This window comes from Anolis sagrei, chromosome 1 (genome assembly GCF_037176765.1).
Source record: "Anolis sagrei isolate rAnoSag1 chromosome 1, rAnoSag1.mat, whole genome shotgun sequence".
Classification (NCBI taxonomy): Eukaryota; Metazoa; Chordata; class Lepidosauria; order Squamata; family Dactyloidae; genus Anolis; species Anolis sagrei.
Window position 1 is genome coordinate 3,631,937 of NC_090021.1, and position 20,540 is coordinate 3,652,476.

Genomic DNA, 20,540 nt, shown 5'->3' on the forward strand with positions numbered 1-20,540 from the left:
TATAAGCTGAGCCACTGCTTGGGAAGGGGATTTGGGTGAAAATCAGGCTGTAGACCAATAATAATAATAATAATAATAATAATAATAATAATAATAATAATAATAACAACAACAACAACAACAACAACAACAACAATAATAATAATTATTATTATTTAAAGATCAAACTCCAAAGACTGTGGCACAAGCCAGTAAAGGTGGTCCCAATAGTGATCGGCACACTGGATGCAGCGCCTAAAGACCTTGGCCTGCACTTAAACACAATCAGCGCCGACAAAATTACCATCTACCAGCTGCAAAAGGCCACTTTACTGGGATCTGCACACATTATTTGCCGATACATCACACAGTCCTAGACACTTGGGAAGTGTTCGATGTGTGATCCAATACAAGAGCTAGCAGAGTGTCTGCTGTGGACTCATCTTGTGGTGTTTCTAATAATAATAATAATAATAATAATAATAATAATAATAATAATAATAATTTAATGATTGAACTGCAAAGGCCGTGGCACAAGCCAGTCAAAGTGGTCCCAGTGGTGATCAGCACACTGGGTGCAGTGCCTAAAGCCCTTGGACTGCACTTAAACACAATCGGCGCTGAAAAGATTACCATCTGCCAGCTGCAAAAGGCCACCTTACTGGGATCTGCACGCATTAATCACCAATACATCACACAGTGTCAGACTGTGTTATTCGCCGATACATCATACAGTCCTAGACACTTGTCCGATGTGTGATCCAATTCATCAGCCAGCAGAGTGTCTGCTGTGGACTCATCTTGTGGTGTTTCTAATAATAATAATAATAATAATAATAATAATAATAATAATAATAACTTTATTTATATACCGCTCCATCTCCCTGAGCGGTTTCCAAGTAACATCATCAATACATACAGAGTAAACAACATAAACATAAGATTAACAAAACAATATAAGCATAAAAATTGTTGCCATAACACATAAATATTAAAAATAATCCTGCCTGTTTAAGGCAATTTAAAAGGCCGGGCCGAGATTAGTGTAAGCTCAAAAATTCTAGGGGGCCCCGGGAATTAAGCGCAGTGCTATAGGAGGCAACAACAATAATAGGTACAGGTCTACGGCTGTTCATTTCCGGGGCCTATTAGAGGAAGTGACCTGGATAATTGGTAGGAAAAATATGGCCATATTCAACAATGTCTGGGACTGAGCTAGAACTAGTTGTTCTCAAAGACTTGTTGAAACCACCAGGTCTTCAAGCTCTTATGAAAGGAGGGGAGGGATAGGGAGGGCGTTCCAGAGGCGGTGGGCCACCACTGAGAAGGCCCTCTCTCTCACCCCCACCAACCGTACTTGTGACGGTGGTGGGAGTGAAAGGAGGGCCTCCCTGGAAGATCTTAGAGTTCACGCCGGTTCATAGAAGGAGATGCGATCGTGGAGATAGGCGGGGCCCGAACCGTTTAGGGCTTTATAGGTCATGACCTGCACCAAATCAAATGAAAGCACAGTGTGGTGGCCCTGGCCGTTCTTGGGCATATATTTATTTATTATTTATTTAAAACTTTAATATCCTGGCCTTCTCTACCTCCATAGAGGGACTCAGACCAGCATACATAGAGCAGGCATGGGCAAACTTCAGCCAGTAGGCCATTAGGAATGATGGGTGTTGGAGTCCAAAACATCTGGAGAGCTGAAGTTTGCTAATGCGCACTTATAGAGGAATGATGGACCCTCCTGCCATTCCTTTGGTCACGGGAGCTCCACTTCTTCCTCCAGGCTGCATGACATCATCAACAACCTGCGGCAGAAGTTGGCCAGGCAGGTCAAGCAGTACCGTGAGGAGAACCAGACCCTGTCTACCGACTACAAGCGGATCGTGGAGCAGTACAAAGACCTGCAGAGGACCATGAGGTGAGGGAAAGGCGAGTTGCATCTGCCATCTAGGGAGCCTTTTTCTTTTTTAAATTCCAGGTGGTATCTTTTTCCATTTATTTATTTATTTATTTGCGACATTTATATGCTACCCTTCTCACCCCAAAGGGGACTCAGAGCGGCTTACAAGATATATATATATATATATATATATATACACACACATACATACAATACATATACCATTAGCACAGTACAATATCAGCGCTATATATCACTATATATTTAGTTTAAAGAAACCTTTAAAAAGAACCTTAAAACCTGGTTTTTCCGCTGCACCTTTGGTGAGTAGGTATGCTGTCGGAACCCAGAAGCCTTAAAGAGCCAGACTCAGGAGTATGTCCAAAAGAAGCAGTTTATTGAATCAAACAAAAGGACTCAGAGACACTTACTTCAGTGCTTCTGGTCAAAACTCAAAAGTAGCTGCAAAGATTAGCTCAAAAAACAAATTTAGGAAATAATCTGGATTAAACAGAGATATAATCCAGATTAAACCGAGTAGTGTCCAAAGTCACCCAAAATAGAGCAGCAGATAAAGGGTAAGCAAACAAAGGTCCGTGAAGCAAAGCCGTCATCCAAATGCAGTCCAAAGTCGAAGAAATTCCAATTGAAGGTTCCAAAGTACATAAGGCAGCGTCGTCGTCAAAAGCAGTCCAAAGTCAAGGAGAGGGGAAATCCGCACTTACGAGAATCCAAGCTGGTCGGTACATGAAGCAAAACAGCAACCTGCAGATCCAGGACCCAAGCCCAACAGGAAAGCAGCAGCGACAAGACCCAAGGTACAAAACCAACACTTTGCCTACTGCAAAGTTCTATCATTCCAGGGCCTTTATTTATCTTACAGCTCATCATCCTATGATGTTGCCCTCTACCCCGTCCTCATCACTCTCAGCTGGCTTAGCTTCTACAGCTGAACGCCAACGCCCGTCCCTCCAACTCTTCCACCTCTTGTCAAGACTTAGGTCTCCCCATGAATCCACAGTATCACCAGATTGCCAATCCCCTCCACCAGAAAACCCCGCAAAAGTGTCACTGGACGTTGGTTGAGTACACACATTCTGAACCTCCTGTACCTTGGTCCAATCCAGTGGTTCCTCTTCATCCCCATCACTCCCACACCCATCATTCCCAGAAAAACCCATGAAATCCTCTTCCTCTGTGGGAGCAGTAAATATGTCCCGGATCTTCTTTCTCTGACACTCCTCGTCTGATTCCTGCTCTCGAGTAATCCTCTTAGTCCCTCTATTCCCATCTGTATCTCCTTCCTCCTCCTCACTCATTTCACTCTCGGAGAAACCTTCAAAGGATTCTTCATCAGTGGGTGACATAAGTATCTCCCAGATCCTCTTCCTTTGTTGCTCCTCATCTAACACCACGGAATTTAAGATCATCTGAGGGGGCCCTGCTCTCGACTCCACCGCTTTCCCAAGCGAGGCTGGTGGGGACGAAGAGCAGGGCCTTCTCAGTGGTGGCCCCTCACCTGTGGAACTCACTCCCAGTGGATATCAGGGTATCGGCATCACTCCTGTCCTTCAGGAGGAAGGTAAAGACGTGGTTGTGGGACCAAGCCTTCGGGCAATCTGCTAACTAGGAAGGACAACCAGACAAATAGGACCGGCAGGACTGATAAATGTGGAAGGAAACTCTGAACTATGAGATAGCGAACATTGACCGGCAATAAGGAGGAATTGGTTTGTATCGGTTTGTATGAAATTTTATTGGTTTTATTGGTTTTAGCGGGTTTAGATGTAATGTATTGTTGTTGTTTGCTAATTTGTGTTATTCTGTTTTATTGTTGTTGTATGTTACGGGCATCGAATTGTGCCTTGGATGTGTAAGCTGCCCTGAGTCCCCTTCGGGGTGAGAAGGGCGGGGTAAAAGTAAACCAAATAAATAAATAAATAAACACCTGGGTGCCTCGTTTCCCTCCTCTACCACTCCTATTACCAGCTGCAGCGTTGCCAACAGACTCTACTACAACATATACAATCTCACACTATTCCTTAACATTCTGTCATTGGAGTATATGTCCCCCCCTCGTGGGAAAGCTTGAATCCACAACCCCCGCTATAATGAGTCCTCCTCCGCAAATAATCTGCCTCTTTTATCTCGCCTGAGTTTTTAATTAGTTTTAATTTTTCTTCGTGGTGTCTGTGAATGCACACATGTGGAGTGACTGCGCCTGCACAGGCACCAACGGAAACTTCCCTAGTTTAAACTTTTCAAGTTTTATGTATTGTCGAAGGCTTTCATGGATGGAATCACTAGGTTCTTGTAGGTTTTTTCGGGCTATAGGGCCATGTTCTAGAGGCATTTCTCCTGCCGTTTCGCCTGCATCTATGGCAAGCATCCTCAGAAGTAGTGAGGTCTGTTGGAAATAGGAAAATGGGTTTATATATCTGTGGAATGGCTGGGGTGGGGCAAAGAGCTCTTCTCTGCTGAAGCTAGGTGTGAATGTTTCAGCTGACCACTTTCATTAGCATTTGAAGGCCTGGCTGAGCCTGGGAAAATGTTCTGTTGAGAGGTGTTAAGATGTGCCTGGTTGTTTCCTCTCTGCTGTTTTTGCTGTTGCAATTTTAGAGTTTTTTAATACTGGTAGCCAGGTTTTGTTCATTTTCATGGTCTCCTCCTTTCTGTTGAAATTGTCCACATGCTTGTGGATTTCAATGGCTTCTCTGTGTAGTCTGACATGGTGGTTGTTGGAGTGGTCCAGCATTTCTGTGTTCTCAAATAATATGCTTTGTTCAGGCTGGTTCATCAGGTGCTCTGCCATGGCTGACTTCTCTGGTTGAAGGAGTCTGCAGTGCCTTCCATGTTCCTTGATTCGTGTTTGGGCCACGCTGCGTTTGGTGGTCCCTATGTAGACTTGTCCACAGCTGCATGGTACACGGTAGACTCCTGAAGAGGTGAGAGGATCCCTCTTGTCCTTTGCTGAATGTAGCATTTGTTGGATTTTCTTGGTGGGTTTGTAGATTGTTTGTATGTTGTGTTTCCTCATCAGCTTCCCTCTGCGGTCAGTGGTTCCCTTGATGTATGGCAGGAACACTTTTCCTCTGGGTGGATCTTCATCTTTACTCTCATGGCTTGTTCTTGGTCTTGCAGCTCTTCTGATGTCTGAGGTGGAGTCTCCATTGGCCTGGAGAGCACAGTTTTCAAGTTTTGGCGGTAACCCCGCCCAGTCCCCGGCAGGGCATAAAAGGCATCCCGTGTGCACGCTCTGCAGTTCCTGTTTTTCCGCCGCAAGACTCACTTCGGAACTTCTAGCGATGTCAACGACCCATTTTAAACACTGCACGCAGTGTCGAAGGCTTTCATGGCCGGAATCACTGGGTTGTTGTAGGTTTTTTTGGGCTATATGGCCATGTTCTAGAGGCATTCTCTCTGACGTTTCGCCTCCATCTATGGCAAGCATCCTCAGAGGTAGTGAGGTCTGTTGGGTCTTGTCTAGTTGGCATTAACATTAAGGTCCAGACCTGCTGCAGCATCAAATTCCGGGCTGGCCTTTATGCTACATACTGTGATCCCTCTTTAACTGCAGCGTCCTTTGGAATCCTGAGACTTGAAGATCCTGTCTGGGTTTGCCCACCCACAAACTGCAAATCCTAGGATTCTACGGAATGGAACCATACAATTAAAATTACATTGTATTGTCGAAGGCTTTCATGGCTGGAATCACTCAGTTCTTGTAGGTTTTTTCGGGCTATATGGCCATGTTCTAGAGGCATTTCTCCTGACGTTTCTCCTGCATCTATGGCAAGCATCCTCAGAGGTGAGGTTCCAGCAGACCTCACCTCTGAGGATGCTTGCCATAGATGCAGGCGAAACGTCAGGAGAAATGCCTCTAGAACATGGCCATATAGCCCGAAAAAACCCACAAGAACTAAGTAAAATTACATTGCTATTTTTGGGTAACATGAAAGGCCCCCAGGTCTAGATGGCCTTTGGTGTCTTCTTCTTCTTCAGTTCACAGGGACTTTCAACTGGCAAAATTGGTGGTCTTCTTCAGAGCTGGAATGAAGTGAGGGTTTTGCTAACTCTCTCTCTTCTCTCTCAACCCAGGCACTTTGCCATCGTGGATGCCGAACACTTCCTGGCTGTCTGGCTGATGAATGAGGAAGAGGCCAAGCAGCTGATCTTCAAAGCCTTTGATGCCGACCGTGTCATCCATGCCCAGCAGCTGGGCTTGCAGTGGTTCGAGCCTGACACCTGGATCCTCCACAACGTGGGGCCTATTGTGCATTGCAAGAAGGTGAAGTCGGCCAATGAGTTGGCTCAAGAGGTCATTGCAGCAGAAGGAAGTAAGCTAAGCTTCCCTACAGCCTTTGGCCAAGGGGTGGGGGTGTTTTCTTCCAACGATACCTTGCTTCCAACCCTGGAAGCTCAGGGTATGAGTTATGTGAATTGACGCTGGTTGCATATTACTGCTTTTGTCTTCATCAATGTTTTTTGCTTCCATGATCTTAAAAACGTGGACTTATCACATATGGCATGTAAACTGGCCCTGAAACTGGTTTGATCCCCTTTGTCTCCTTCCCCTAGCTACAGTATGTAAAACCTGTCATTAGCTCTAGGTGCTCTTACTACCTATTACAGGCAAAACCAGCTGATTCCTAATCCATCTAAAATGCAGACGTGTGCTTTTCGCCTTAAGAACAGACAAGCATCCCGAGCTTTGGGGATTACCTGGGAAGGAAGGAATCCCACTGGAGCATTGCAGCGCACCCAAATACCTGGGAGTCACTCTGGACCGTGCTCTGACCTATAAGAAGCACTGCCTGAATATCAAGCAAAAAGTGGGCACTAGAAACAATATCAGCTGACTGGCACAATCAGGGGATCACAACCAGACACAGTGAAGACATCTGCCCTTGCGCTATGCTACTCTGCTGCTGAGTATGCATGCCCAGTGTGGAACACATCTCACCACGCTAAAACAGTGGATGTGGCTCTTAATGAGACATGCCACATTATCACCGGGTGTCTGCACCCTACACCACTGGAGAAATTACACTGTCTAGCTGGTATTACAACACCTGACATCTGCCAGGAAGTAACAACCAATAGAAAAAGGACCAAGGCAGTGACATCTCTGGCCCACCCCCTGTTTGGGTATCAGCCAGCATGCCAAAGACCAAGGCAGAGACATATCCAGCTCATCCCTTGTTTGGGTATCAGCCAGCACGTCAACGACTCAAATCAGGAAATAGTTTTCTAAGATCTACAGAGACACTTGCTGGAACACCTCAGCAAGCGAGAGTCCAAAAGTGGCAGGCTCAAACCCAAAGCCTCAATCAATGGCTGATACCCAATGAGAGACTCCTCGCTGGGCACACAGAAAACTGGGCGACTTGGAAGGCGCTGAACAGACTGCACTCTGGCCCCACAAGATGCAGAGCCAACCTTAAGAAATGGGGCCACAAAGTGGAGTCCACGACATGCGAGTGCGGAGAAGAGCAAACCACTGGACCACCTGCTGCAATGCAACCTGAGCCCTGCCACATGCACAATGGAGGACCTTCTTGCAGCAACACCAGAGGCACTCCAAGTGGCCAGATACTGCTCAAAGGACATTTAATAAAATACCAAGTCTGCAAATTTTGTGTTTTGTTTGTTTGTCTGCCTGTTTTTTAATGCAATACAACTGTTTTGGTTCACTTCTGACACAATAAATCAAGCTCCAAATTCCACAATGCTCCAATCACCTACTTTGGAGTGATGGGTCCTTTCCTCTTCTATGTCAATAAGCAAAGTGTCAGCTATAGGAATATTTAGTATCTATAGTGAGGATGCTTGCCATAGATGCCGGCAAAACGTCAGGAGAGAATGCCTCTAGAACATGGCCATATAGCCCGAAAAAACCTACAACAAGCCACTGCTTTTTGTCATTTAGGAGGTGTTTATGTGTGTGCTCAGGATAATTTCTCTGTTCCATAGCAAGCAGATCACCCCGAGAGGCCCACTTACCATCGAAGGGCTCTTCACAAGAAGAGAAAATCACCTCCCGCAAGCAGAGTGGGAAGGAGTCCCCAGAGGCTGAACCAGCGGTCAAAGCTCTCTGTTCCATCTCCACCAAGACAATCAAGCACCTCCTGGAGCTTCTGTGTGATGAGTCGGTGAGCCTAGCAGACCTGGGGAATGGGGTAATGAACCTTGCGGCTTCATCTAGAGCAACTCTCCTGAGTCTGTTCTCCTTGCCTTCCTTCTTTCCTTCCTTTCCAGGGCTTCCTGATCGAGAGCAAGCTCCGGGGCCTCCTCCAGCCCTTGGAGAAGGCTGACCGCACCCTCATGAAACTGGACTCCATCTTCTCGGTGAGTTAAAATACAAGTTAAAATTCATGGAGGAAATCCAAATCACTATTCACAACTTAAAATTGACTGGATAGACCTGTTGGAAGAAATGGGTCTTCAGTTGTGTCTTAAATTCTGTAGGCTGATTTAGCTGTTGAATCTCTCTTGGCAAGTCACCCTACAGCAGTGGTTCTCAACCTTCCTAATGCCGCGACCTCTTTATATAGTTCCTCATGTTGTGATGACCCCCAACCTTAAAATTATTTTTGTTGCTACTTCATAACTGGAGTTTTGCTACTGTTATGAATCATCATGTAAATATCTGATAGGCAGGATGTATTTTCATTCTCTGGACCTTGGGAGTTGTCGTTGCTGGGATTTATAGTTCACCTACAATCAAAGAACATTCTGAACTCCACCAGAGATGGAATTGACCCAAACTTGGCACACAGAACGCCCATGACCAGCAAAAAATAATGAAAGGGTTAGGTGAGCATTGGCCTTGAGTTTGTGAGTTGTAGTTCACCTATCTCCAGGAAGCACTGTGGACTCAAACAATGATAGATCTGGACTAAACTTGGCACGAATACTCAATATGCCCAAAATGAACAAAATCTGGCTACCAGTATTAAAAAAACTCTAAAATTACAACAGCAAAACAACAGAGAGGAAACAATCCGGGACATCTGGGAGTTTGGGGAAAATAGACCTTGACATTTGGGAGTTGTAATTGCTGGGATTTATAGTTCACCTACAATCAGAGAGCATTCTGAACCACACCAACGATAGAATTGGGCCAGACTTCCCACACAAAACTCCCATGACCAGCAGAAAATACTGTGTATCCTGATGGTCTTTGGCGACCCCTCCAACACCTCATCGCGACCCCCCCAGGGGTCCCGACCCCCAGGTTGAGAAACACTGCCCTACAGTCTTCTTGGGACAGCTGATGAAAAGATCCTCTGGGGTTTGGTTTGTGAGGTCCCACTTTACCATTGGAAGAACCACAGTTGCAATCCATTCCTCTCATGGCTGCTTGGCCTGTCCCAGCTGGAAGTTCCAATCACAGCCACTCACCTAACAGATGTACTTGTGTATAGGTCGACCACATATAAGTCGAGGGCAGGTTTGCAGCCAGAATGACAGATTTTCAAGTGGGCAAGTTGAGGGTCATCTCCATTGGAAGAACCACAGTTGCAATCCATTCCTCTCATGGTTGTTGGGCCTGTCCCAGCTGGAAGCTCTCATCACAGCCACTCACCTAAAAGATGTACTTGTGTATAGGTCAACCATGTATAGGTTAAGAGCAGATTTGCAGCCAGAATGACAGATTGTCGTGTTGAGGGTCATTCCATGGAAAGAGGAAAACGCCAATAATGCCTTGAGGGGCCAACCACCATTTCCTTGCTCTGGCATTCATTCAGAAAGGCCAGAAGTGGCACCATGGTGGATAAATTGAGTAAATTCTAGGGATATCATATTTACTCAAGTCTCACACACCATCAAGTCTAATGCGCGTCTCAATTTCCAAAACCCTGAAACCAAAAATGTTTTTGCTGCTGAATGTAATGCACCGTGGCAAAAAGAGCATTCTTTGTAATTTGGTCAGAAAAGCTGTGCCTTACAGTTGCTGCTTAATGAAGATTCCTTCCTTAAAAAGAATTGTGTTACAGCGCCAAAGCTTCCAGGAAATGGAAAAGGATACCTTGGGATGCATCTGTGCTGCAGAATGAATCCCCTTTAAGTGCCTTTATTATTATTATTATTATTATTATTATTATTATTAAACTTTATTTGTATCCCGTTACCATCTCCCCAAGGGACTTGGTGTGGCTTACATGAGGCCGAGCCCACAATACAACAATAAAACAATAGCAAAATAATACAACAATAAATAAAGCTCATAAACAGAAAAGAGCAATAAACATTAACAATAACACAGTGATGTTTAAAAAACCTATGGCAGGGCCAAATGTACTAATTAAATTTTAAGAAAATAATGCTGGGCGTGACCAGGTGACATATAAACATTATAGAAATTTTGGAAAGGGATAGAGCGTGCAGACAATCCTAGATAACTACTAAAGTGCGTTTAGGGACATATTGCTGGGAGTTTCCTTATTCTGGGAAGGCACACTGGAATAACCACGTTTTCAGGCTCCTCCTAAAGACTGCCAACGTTGGAGCATGTCTGATGTCCCTGGGGAGCGAGTTCCAGAGTTGAGGGGCCACCACTGAGAAGGCCCTGTCCCTCGTCCCCGCCTTACTTCAATGCTAAAGATTTTATTAATATATAATACTAATATTTTGCTGTGCTAATAATATATTATATTGTGTATACATATAATATTGATCATAATATTATAATGTAATATAATATAATAATAATAATACAATATAATAATTGTATATTATATATTACATGTAATTTTATTAATTGTTGTGGCTCAGTCTGAGCCTGAGTTTCCTCAGGACGAGGAGGATGATGGGTTACAGATTTCTGAACATGTCCCTGCTGTTGATGCAGATAATGTTGATACTGAAGACGAGGCGGCGTTTCAGTTTCTCAGGGAAAGGAATGCTGTTTTAGATGATGGTCATGATTTGAGTGAAACTTCACAGCTGCAGGTGGAGGAGTCGACCGCTCCATCTGTGAGTTCAGTGCCTATCGATTCCCAGGCTGACCAGTCCCAGGATAATGAGTTATTTGGCCTTGAAGGTGATGGAGATTTGCTTAGGGAAGACCGTTTGCAATGAAGGGTACGCCGAAGTGCTCGGCTTGCTAACAAACGGGAAGTTCGAGGTTAATGCAATGCTTTCATGCTAGGGAAACATATTTAACGATCTGATTGAAGTCAACCTTTTGTCAGTGCAACTTTGCTTACACCCTGTTAACTTTTCTGGAATTGCCTCGGCTTTTGGGGGAAAGCTTTTGGCTCTTTGGGACTTTGGTTTTGATCTTGCTTTCTGGGAATTTTGGAACTTTGTCATGCTGCCATAGATTCTTGTTTGACTACTGTTTGTGGAATATATTTCATGTTATTTGCCTTTGGACCTTGGGAACGCTGCCTTTGCATTTGAGACTCTGTTTTGGCTATTGAACTTTTGCAACCTTATTTCTATGTTTATGTTTTTGCTTTTTCTTCAATAAACTACAAAACCTACAGCCTTGGTGTGTGGTGGTGTTCTGAGCAAGGTGAATCTACCCTGAGTTGCAACACTAACAATATTATATTAGTATTATATATTACTATATATAGTAATATATAATACTAATATTGTTCTATGCTAATAATTTATTATTATTATTATTATTATTATTATTATTATTATTATATTCCTGCTTCTTGGCAGGGGGTTGGACTAGATGGCCCATGAGGTCTCTTCCAACTCTTTGATTCTATGATTATATGTACATATAATATTGATCATAATATTGTGATACAATATGATACTAATAATATAATAAAATAATTATATCTTTAATATTGCAGTACACTATAGTAATATGTAATACTAATATTGTGCTATGCTAATAATTATAATATATTGTCTGTATATATAACTTGTAAGCCACTCTGAGTCCCCTTCGGGGTGAGAAGGGTGGGATATAAATGTCCTAAATAAATAATAAATAAATAAATTTATGGGAGTTGTAGTTTGACAAGGTCTTGAGCCTTCTCTGGCAAAAAAATGCTGATGCCTCACCAAACTACAAATCCCAGAGTCCTGGCCATTACATTAAAGATGGTGTTCTTCAAAGAGGCGCTCCAGAAGCAGCTTCCCCTTTGGCTTTGGCGCAGCACTAGGATGACAATATGATGCAACTCTAATGTGCACTCTAATTTTGGTGAGGTCATTTAGCCAAAAAAGGTGGACTTTCGATTTGAGTAAATAGGATTAGTTTTTAAAATATGAGTTATGGTATAATACTCATATTACAAGCCAGTTTTGGGGGGAATTGATTTTTGGGTTAAGTTTCTAGACTTATACATGACCTTCTCAATGACTTGGTTTGGGCCTGGATGCATTGCTTGGATGCCTCCTTTGTTCCCTTCCCCTCTCAGTTATGGATGCTTGCCTTGCTCCTTCCCCTGCTGTCGCAGGAGGGTCAAGCTCAGGCCCCTAATTTCATGATAAATGAAATGGGCTTATCAATACCAACCCCCTCCTGCCCATTGGCATCTGCCCAGCTGACTTTCTCTGCTTCTCTCCAGGCCCTTTCCATTGACAATGAAGAGGATGTCTACAAAATGATGGAGTTCTTCCTCAGCTTCAAGAGTCAGCAGGAGATGACTGACCAGGTAAAACTTGGAAGTAGGAAACCTTCATCCCTTTGAGTCCCTTTGACTTCCAGAGATCTCTGGTCAACGAGCCCAAGACAGACTTGCTTATGATTTACAGTGCTCCCTGGGCTTCTCCAGGCTCTCAACAGTCCCATTCGTGAAAGGAAGCTCATGTCTGTCCTTGAGAGATGGACCTATTTGACCACTCGGATATTATGAATGACTTAGATCAGTGGTTCTCAACCTGGGGTCCCCAGATGTTTTTGGCCTACAAGTCCCAGAAATCCTTGCCAGTTTACCAGCTGTTAGGATTTCTGGGAGTTGAAGGCCAAAAACATCTGGGGACCCCAGGTTGAGAACCACTGACTTAGATGAAGGGTCGGAAGGCATGAATCATCAAGTTTGCAGACAACACCAAATTGCGAGGAAGAGCCAATACTCCAGAAGACAGGAGCAGAACTCAAAATGATCCTTACAGATTAGAGAGATGATTGGCCAAACTAGCACAATGAAGTTCAACAGGGACAAATGCAAGAGACTCCACTTTGGCAGGGAAAACGAAATGTAAAGAGACAGAATGGGGGACGATGCTTGGCTCGGGAGCAGTACGTGTGAAAAAGATCTTGGAGTCCTTGTGGACAACAAGTCAAACATGAGCCAACAATGTGATGTGGCAGCAAAAAATAAATAAAAAAAAAGCCAATGGGATTTTGGCCTGCATCAATAGGAGCATAGTGTCTAGATCCAAGGAAGTCCAGATACCCCTCTATTCTGCCTTGGCTAGACCACACCTGGAATACCGTGTCCAATTCTGGGAACCACGATTGAAGGGAGATGTTGACAAGTTGGAGATGTGTCCAGAGGAGGGCGACTAAATGATCCAGGGTCTGGAGAACAAGCCCTATGAGGAGCGGCTTAAGGAGCTGGGCATGTTTAGCCTGAAGAAGAGAAGGCTGAGAGGAGATATGATAGCCATATATAAATATGAGAAGAAGTCATAGAGAGGAGGGAGCAGCTTCCTTTCTGCTGCCCTGGAGACTAGGACACAATGGAGCAATGGTGTCAAACTACAGGAAAGGTGATTCCATCTGAACATGAGGAAGAACTTCCTGAGTGTGAAAGTTGTTCAGCAGTGGAACTCTCTGCCCCAGAGTGTGGTGGAGGTTCCTTCTTTGGGGGCTTTTAAGCAGAGACTGGATGGCCATCTGTCGGGGGTGCTTTGAATGCAATTTTCCTGCTTCTTGGAAGAATGGGGTTGGACTGGGTGGCTCAGGAGGTCTCTTCCAATGCTATGATTCTATGATTAGAATGATAAACTGATAGACTTGGAAGACACTACGAGGACCAGCCAGTCGAACCCCCTTCTGCCAGAAAGAACACAATCAGAGCACTCCTAACATTTGGCCATCCAACCTCTGCTTAAAAACATCCAGAGAAGAAGATTCCACCAGGGTTGGAGGCAGCAATATTCCACTCCCAAATAGCTCTATCCATCAGGAAGTTTAGTGGAATCTTATTTCCTGAATCTGTTGCTCCATTGTTTCCTTCTGTCTGGAGCAGCAGGAAACAAGCTTTCCCTCTCCTCAATATGGCATCCTTTCAAATATTTAAAAATGTATCGTCGAAGGCTTTCATGGCCGGAATCACTGGGTTGTTGTAGGTTTTTTTGGGCTATATGGCCATGGTCTAGAGGCATTCTCTCCTGACGTTTCACCTGCATCTATGGCAAGCATCCTCAGAGGTAGTGAGGTCTGGTGGAACTAGGAAAATGGGTTTATATATCTGTGGAATGATGTCCAGGGTGGGACAAAGGACTCTTGTCTGCTGGAGCTAGGTGTGAATGTTTCAACTGACCACCTTGATTAGCATATAATGGCCTGACAGTGCCTAGAGCAAGGACATCTAATCACCTCTCAACAAACGTTTGCTCTAGGCACTGTCAGGCCATTATATGCTAATCAAGGTGGTCACTTGAAACATTCACACCTAGCTCCAGCAGACAAGAGTCCTTTGCCCCCACCCGGGTCATTCCACAGATATATAAACCCTTTTTCCTAGTTCCAACAGACCTCACTACCTCTGAGGATGCTATATATCTGTGGAATGACCAGGGTGAGACAAAGGACTCTTGTCTGCTGGAGCTAGGTGTGAATGTTTCAACTGACCACCTTGATTAGCATATAATGGCCTGACAGTGCCTGGGGCAATCTTTTGTTGAGAGGTGATTAGATGTCCCGGATTGTTTCCTCTCTGTTGTTTTGCTATTGTAATTTTAGAGTTTTTTTTAATACTGGTAGCCAGATTTTGTTCATTTTCATGAGCAACAGAGAGCAAACAAACAAGGACATCTAATCACCTCTTAACAAAAGTTTGCCCTAGGTACTGTCAGGCCATCAAATGCTAATCAAGGTGGTCAGTTGAAACATTCACACCTAGCTCCAGCAGACAAAAGTCCTTTGTCCCACCCTGGTCATTCCACAGATATATAAACCCATTGTCCTAATTCCAGCAGACCTCACTACCTCTGAGGATGCTTGCCATAGATGGAGGCGAAACGTCAGGAGAGAATGCCTCTAGACCATGGCCATATAGCCCGAAAAAACCTACAACAACCCACTATTTAAATATGGCTGTCATGTCCACTCTCAACCGTGTTTCTCCATGCTAAACTTACCAATTTCCCTAAGTTGCTTCTCCCAGGGCTTGACTTCCAAACTTTTGGGTCACCCTTCTCTGGGCATGTTCTAGTTTTCTTAAATTTTGGAGCCCAGAACTGCAGAGCAGCATTCCAGATGAGTTCTGACCAAAACGGAATAGAAATGGAATGTGAACTTCCCTCAATCTAGTCACTATATCTCTATCATGGAGAGAAAAAGTGGGGTATAAATAAACATAAACATGCAGATGGGAATCCTTCCTGAACCTCTCTTCCTCTCTTAGGATGTCAAAGCGCTGCTGGCAGAGATGACTCCCGAAGGAGAACCTTCTGAGGAAGAAGAGACAGAGGCGGCTTCTGAAGCCGAGCCCACTGTCATTCCCGAAGAGGCCACCAAAAGCCCTGCTATTGTTGAGAGAGCCTCGTTGGAGCCTCTCTCGACAATATCCATGCACCCCAATGATATCCTCAAGGCCCTCAAGGCATTTGTGCAGGAAATCCAGAAGCTGAGGTGAGTCTGGCTGAGGAACAAACCAACTGGTCAGCCCTTGGTGTCTCTTGGGGAAGGGGAGATGCATCCAAAAGATGGGGAGCCGGCCAAACCAGAAGGCTGTGTTGTGTTGTGGGTTGCTCTTTACTTCTGAAGAATTTTCTTTAAAGTTGTCCTTTGTTTTAATCAGAGGTTGGCTGCCGTGTTGAGGAGGCTGAATTATGTATCCTGGGGGCCTCCAGAAATGACAGTCCGTCTTTTAAAGCAGGGCCACTTTCTATATATAAATAAAAATGTAATGTTAGTTCGTGCTACCATCAGAACGCAAAAACCGCTGGGGGAATTGACACCAAATTTGGACACAAGACACCTAACAGTCCAATGTATGTCCACCACTCAAAAAAATTGATTTTGTCATTTGGGAATTGTCGTTGCTGGGATTTATAGTTTACCTACAATCAAAGAGCATTCTGAAGTCCACCAATGATGGAATTGGGCAAAACTTGGCACACAGGGCTCCCATGACCAACTGGAAAGGTTTGGTGGACATTGACCTTGAGTTTGGGTATTATAGTTCACCCACATCCAGAGAGCACTGTGGACTCAAACAATGATGGATCCGGACCAAATTTGGCATGAATATTCCATATGCCCAAATATGAACACAGATGGAGTTTAAGGGAAATAGACCTTGACATTTGGGAGTTGTAGTTGCTGGGATTTATAGTTCACCTACAATCAAAAAGCATTCTGAACTCCACCAATGATGGAATTGAACCAAACTTGGCATACAGGACTTCCATGACCAACAGAGCACTCTGGAAGGGTTTGGTGGGCATTGACCTTGAGTTTGGGAGTTGTAGTTTACCTACATTCAGAGAGCACTGTGGACTCAAAGAATGATGGATCTGGACCAAACTTGACACAAAAATTCCATATGCCTAAATATTAACAATGGAGTTTGGAGGAAATAGACCTTGACATTTGGGATTTGTAGTTACTGGGATTTATAGTTCACTACAATTAAAGAGCATTCTGAAACCCACAAACGACAGAAATGGGACAAACTCCCCACACAGAACCCCCATGACCAACAGAAAATACTTCAGGCCATCCAGTCCAACTCTCTTCACCAGGGCAAGAAAATGTAATCAGAGCCCTCCTGACAAAGAGCCATCCAGTCATAAATATAGATAGATAGACATGATTCTCTCTCTCATACACAGCTATAGTATCATAGAGTTGAAAGAGACCCTTAAAGAAGGACTATGATATGTTGCATATTCCAGAGTAGGCAAACCAGACACTCTCCACATCAACACTGACAAAGAAACAACAAGAAATACTGTTTACTCACAAGCATAAAGGAATTACATATATTAGAAACCAACACTTTCTCATTACTTTATTTTCCAGATCACCAGACTGGGCCACAGCAACGCGTGGCAGAGGACAGCTAGTTTCTTAAAATAAATCCCTTAGCCCATTTTTCCCAAATTGGAAGGTGACTTCTTGTCCTTTTCAGGGGTCTTTTGGACATCTAGCCCACATGTTTGCTGCCAAGCACAATTCAAGTGTTGGCTTTAGCCCACAAAGCCCTAAATGGTTCCAGCCCAGCCTACCTGTCCGAACATATCTCCCTCTATGAACCTTCTCGGAGGTTAAGATCTTCCGGGGAGGCTCTGCTCTTGATCCTACATGCTTCGCAAGTGCCGTTGGTGGGGGCAAGAGACAGGGTCTTCTCAATGGTGGCCCCTTTGCTCTGGAACTCTCTTCGCGGTGAGATTAGATCAGTGCCCTCCCTCCTGGCTTTTAGAAAGAGAACAAAGACATGGTTATGGAACCAAGTTTTTGACTAGTAAAGTAACTCAGCTTTTACTAGAGGCCAGGGGCTACTGGTCAGTCCCAGACCTCGCTCTCTGTAGCCCAATCTTCAGAGGCCTGAGGCTGTGGGGAGGGAGGCCTGCATCAGGTTCAAGATGTGCTCTCCCATCAGCTGTTCTTCCCTTTCTGCTTCAGGGAGAAACACCCCCCAGTGAAGATAGCCCCAGAAGAGCGGGACGACTCCAAAGACTCGGAGTACTGGGAGGCGCTGGCTCACATCATCCCGGATGGCAAGCTGAAACTATGGGATGCCCTGGTTGTTGGCTTGCAGAAATACTAGTAAGTGTCAGTTGCAGAGGTGTTTATGGTGTTGCCCCAAAGCCCCCCCCCCCCAAAATACGGCATTTTTATTAGGCCAATAAAAAGATGCAAAATATATCACGCTAGCTTTCAAAGTCCACTGCTTCCTTTATCAGGCAAAGATGATAAAAATGAACAAAACAAACAAAATCTGGCTACCAGTGTTAAAAAACTCTAAAATCACAACAGCAAAACAACAGAGAGGAAACAATCAGGGACATCTAATCACCTCTCTGCAAAAGATTGCCCCAGGCACCAACAAGCTACACCAAACTATTGCCAGCCCATCAAATGCTAATCACAGTGGTCAGTTGAAACATTCACACCTCCCTCCAACAGACAAGAGTTCCCTGTCGCACCCTGGTCATTCCACAGATATATAAACCCTTTTTCCTAGTTCCAACAGATCTCACTACCTCTGAGGATGCTTGCCATAGATGCAGGCGAAACGTCAGGAGAGAATGCCACTAGAACATGGCCATATAACCTGAAAAAACCTACAACAACCCAGTGATTCCGGCCATGAAAACCTTCAACAATACAAAGACGATAAAAATTGTGCTAGGGAAAGGAAGTGATGGTGTGATGATAGGTTGTGTTCAGTGGCACTAGAGGAGGTATGGGCAAGCTTCGGCCCCACTCCAGATGTTTTGGACTTGAACTCCCACAATTCCTAACAGCCTCAGGCCTTTTCCATTTCCCCCTCAGCCACTTAAGATCTGGAAACCACTTAAGTGGCTGAGGGGGGAAAGTAAGGGGCCTGAGGCTGTTAGGAATCATGAGAGTTCAAGTCCAAAACATCTGGAGAAATATCTCTTGTGACTCAGCTGGAATCACAGAGTGATAGTGTCAATGATTCTGATGGGGATGATCGGTTTCAGATTCACAGTCAGGTGCAAACCAATGATGTCTCTGGGTTGTTGTAGGTTTTTTCGGGCTATATGGCCATGGTCTAGAGGCATTCTCTCCTGATGTTTCGCCTGCATCTATGGCAAGCATCCTCAGAGGTAGTGAGGTCTGTTGGAACTAGGCAAAAGGGTTTATATATCTGTGGAATGACCAGGGTGAGACGAAGGACTCTTGTCTGCTGGAGCTAGGTGTGAATGTTTCAACTGACCCGCTTGATTAGCATATAATGGCCTGACAGTGCCTAGGGCAAACTTTTGTTGAGAGGTGATTAGACGTCCTTGTTTGTTTCCTCTCTGTTGTTCATGAAAATGAACAAAATCTGGCTACCAGTATTAAAAAACTCTAAAATTACAACAGCAAAACAACCGAGAGGAAACAATCTGGGACGTCTAATCACCTCTCAACAAAAGATTGCCCCAGGCACTGCCAGGCCATCAAATGCTAATCAAGGTGGTCAATTGAAACATTCACACCTAGCTCCAGCAGACAAGAGTCCTTTGTCCCACCCTGGTCATTCCACGGATATATAAACCCCTTTTTCCTAGTTCCAATAGAACTAACTACCCCTGAGGATGCTTGCCATAGATGCAGGCGAAACGTCAGGAGAAAATGCCTCTAGACCATGGTTATATAGCCCGAAAAAAACTAAAACAACCCAGTAATTCCGGCCATGAAAGCCTTCGACAATACAATGATGTCTCTGTGTTAGATGAAGAAGACCAGGAACAGGGGGCAGAAGTTCAGTTGTTTCCCACAGCAAGGGATGACACTGTTGATTATGAAACTACTGAGAGATAGGTGCTTGATTCAGGAAGGGAGGACGGTTCTCAGCCAGACAGTTCTCAGCCTGATAATGAGGGGAAAAGCACTAACGAGGGAATTGACCTTGATGAAGCTGGAGGTTTAGATCGAGCTGATCGGTTGGAATTTAAGGTTCGAAGGAGTGTCAGGATCGCCGGCAGGCGAGAGAGGGATGCTCGGGGCCATAGGAATGCCTTCATGTTGTCCGAAGAGTATTAAACAGGCTGTTTGAATGTGCCTCAGTGTTAGAGCAACTTCCTGCTTCAACCAAGAGACTTTGGATTTATCTTGCAGCTTTCATGTTCATGTCTTAGGACTTTGTCATGTTTTTATGGGACTTTGCCTTGCCTGTGTCTTCATGGATCTTGTTTGCCTATGTTACCTTGGATTGATCTTTTGCAATATACTTTTGCCTTTTGAACTTTTGATCTTTTCTTTAATACACCATAAAGACAACTGCTGGTGTGTTCTTTGGTGTCCTGAGCAAGGTGATTCTATTCAGAGGTGCGACAGTATCAAAGTTTGCCCATGCCTGCACTAGAGAACTCTAAATGTCCCTCCCTAAAGTGCACATCTCCAAGCATGGCCACGGTAGTCCATGCTCTGGTTACATCCCGTATAGACTACTTCAACGCTCTCTACGTGGGGTTGCCTTTGAAGACTGCTCGGAAGCTTCAAATGGTCCAACGCTCAGCAGCCAGGATGCTAACAGGAGCGGCACTCAGGGAGCATACAACTCCTCTGTTGCGCCAGCTCCACTGGCTGCCAGTTTGCTACTGGGCACAATTCAAAGTGCTGGCGTTAGCCTATAAAGCCCTAAACGGTTCTGGCCCTACTTACCCATCTCCTCCTATGAACCAGCTAGGACATTAAGATCATCTGGGGAGGCCCTGCTCTCCGTCCCGCCGGCATCACAAGCACGCCTGGCGGGGACAAGAGACAGGGCCTTCTCAGTGGTGGCCCCTCGGCTGTGGAACGCCCTTCCTACAGATATTAGATCGGCCCCCTCCC

At 44.7% G+C, this 20,540-nt stretch overlaps 1 protein-coding gene across 1 annotated transcript in view; it reads left to right on the forward strand.

Moving 5' to 3' along the window:
• DRC1 (dynein regulatory complex subunit 1) overlaps window positions 1–20,540 on the forward strand; it is a 43,934-nt gene that overhangs the window by 18,817 nt on the left and 4,577 nt on the right. Inside the window, exons 9-15 of the mRNA XM_067472221.1 lie at window positions 1,760–1,894; window positions 5,975–6,213; window positions 7,850–8,028; window positions 8,135–8,224; window positions 12,421–12,507; window positions 15,430–15,656; window positions 17,655–17,798. Of these exons, the coding sequence (XP_067328322.1) occupies window positions 1,760–1,894; window positions 5,975–6,213; window positions 7,850–8,028; window positions 8,135–8,224; window positions 12,421–12,507; window positions 15,430–15,656; window positions 17,655–17,798 (1,101 nt within the window). The remainder of the gene's footprint in view (window positions 1–1,759; window positions 1,895–5,974; window positions 6,214–7,849; window positions 8,029–8,134; window positions 8,225–12,420; window positions 12,508–15,429; window positions 15,657–17,654; window positions 17,799–20,540) is intronic.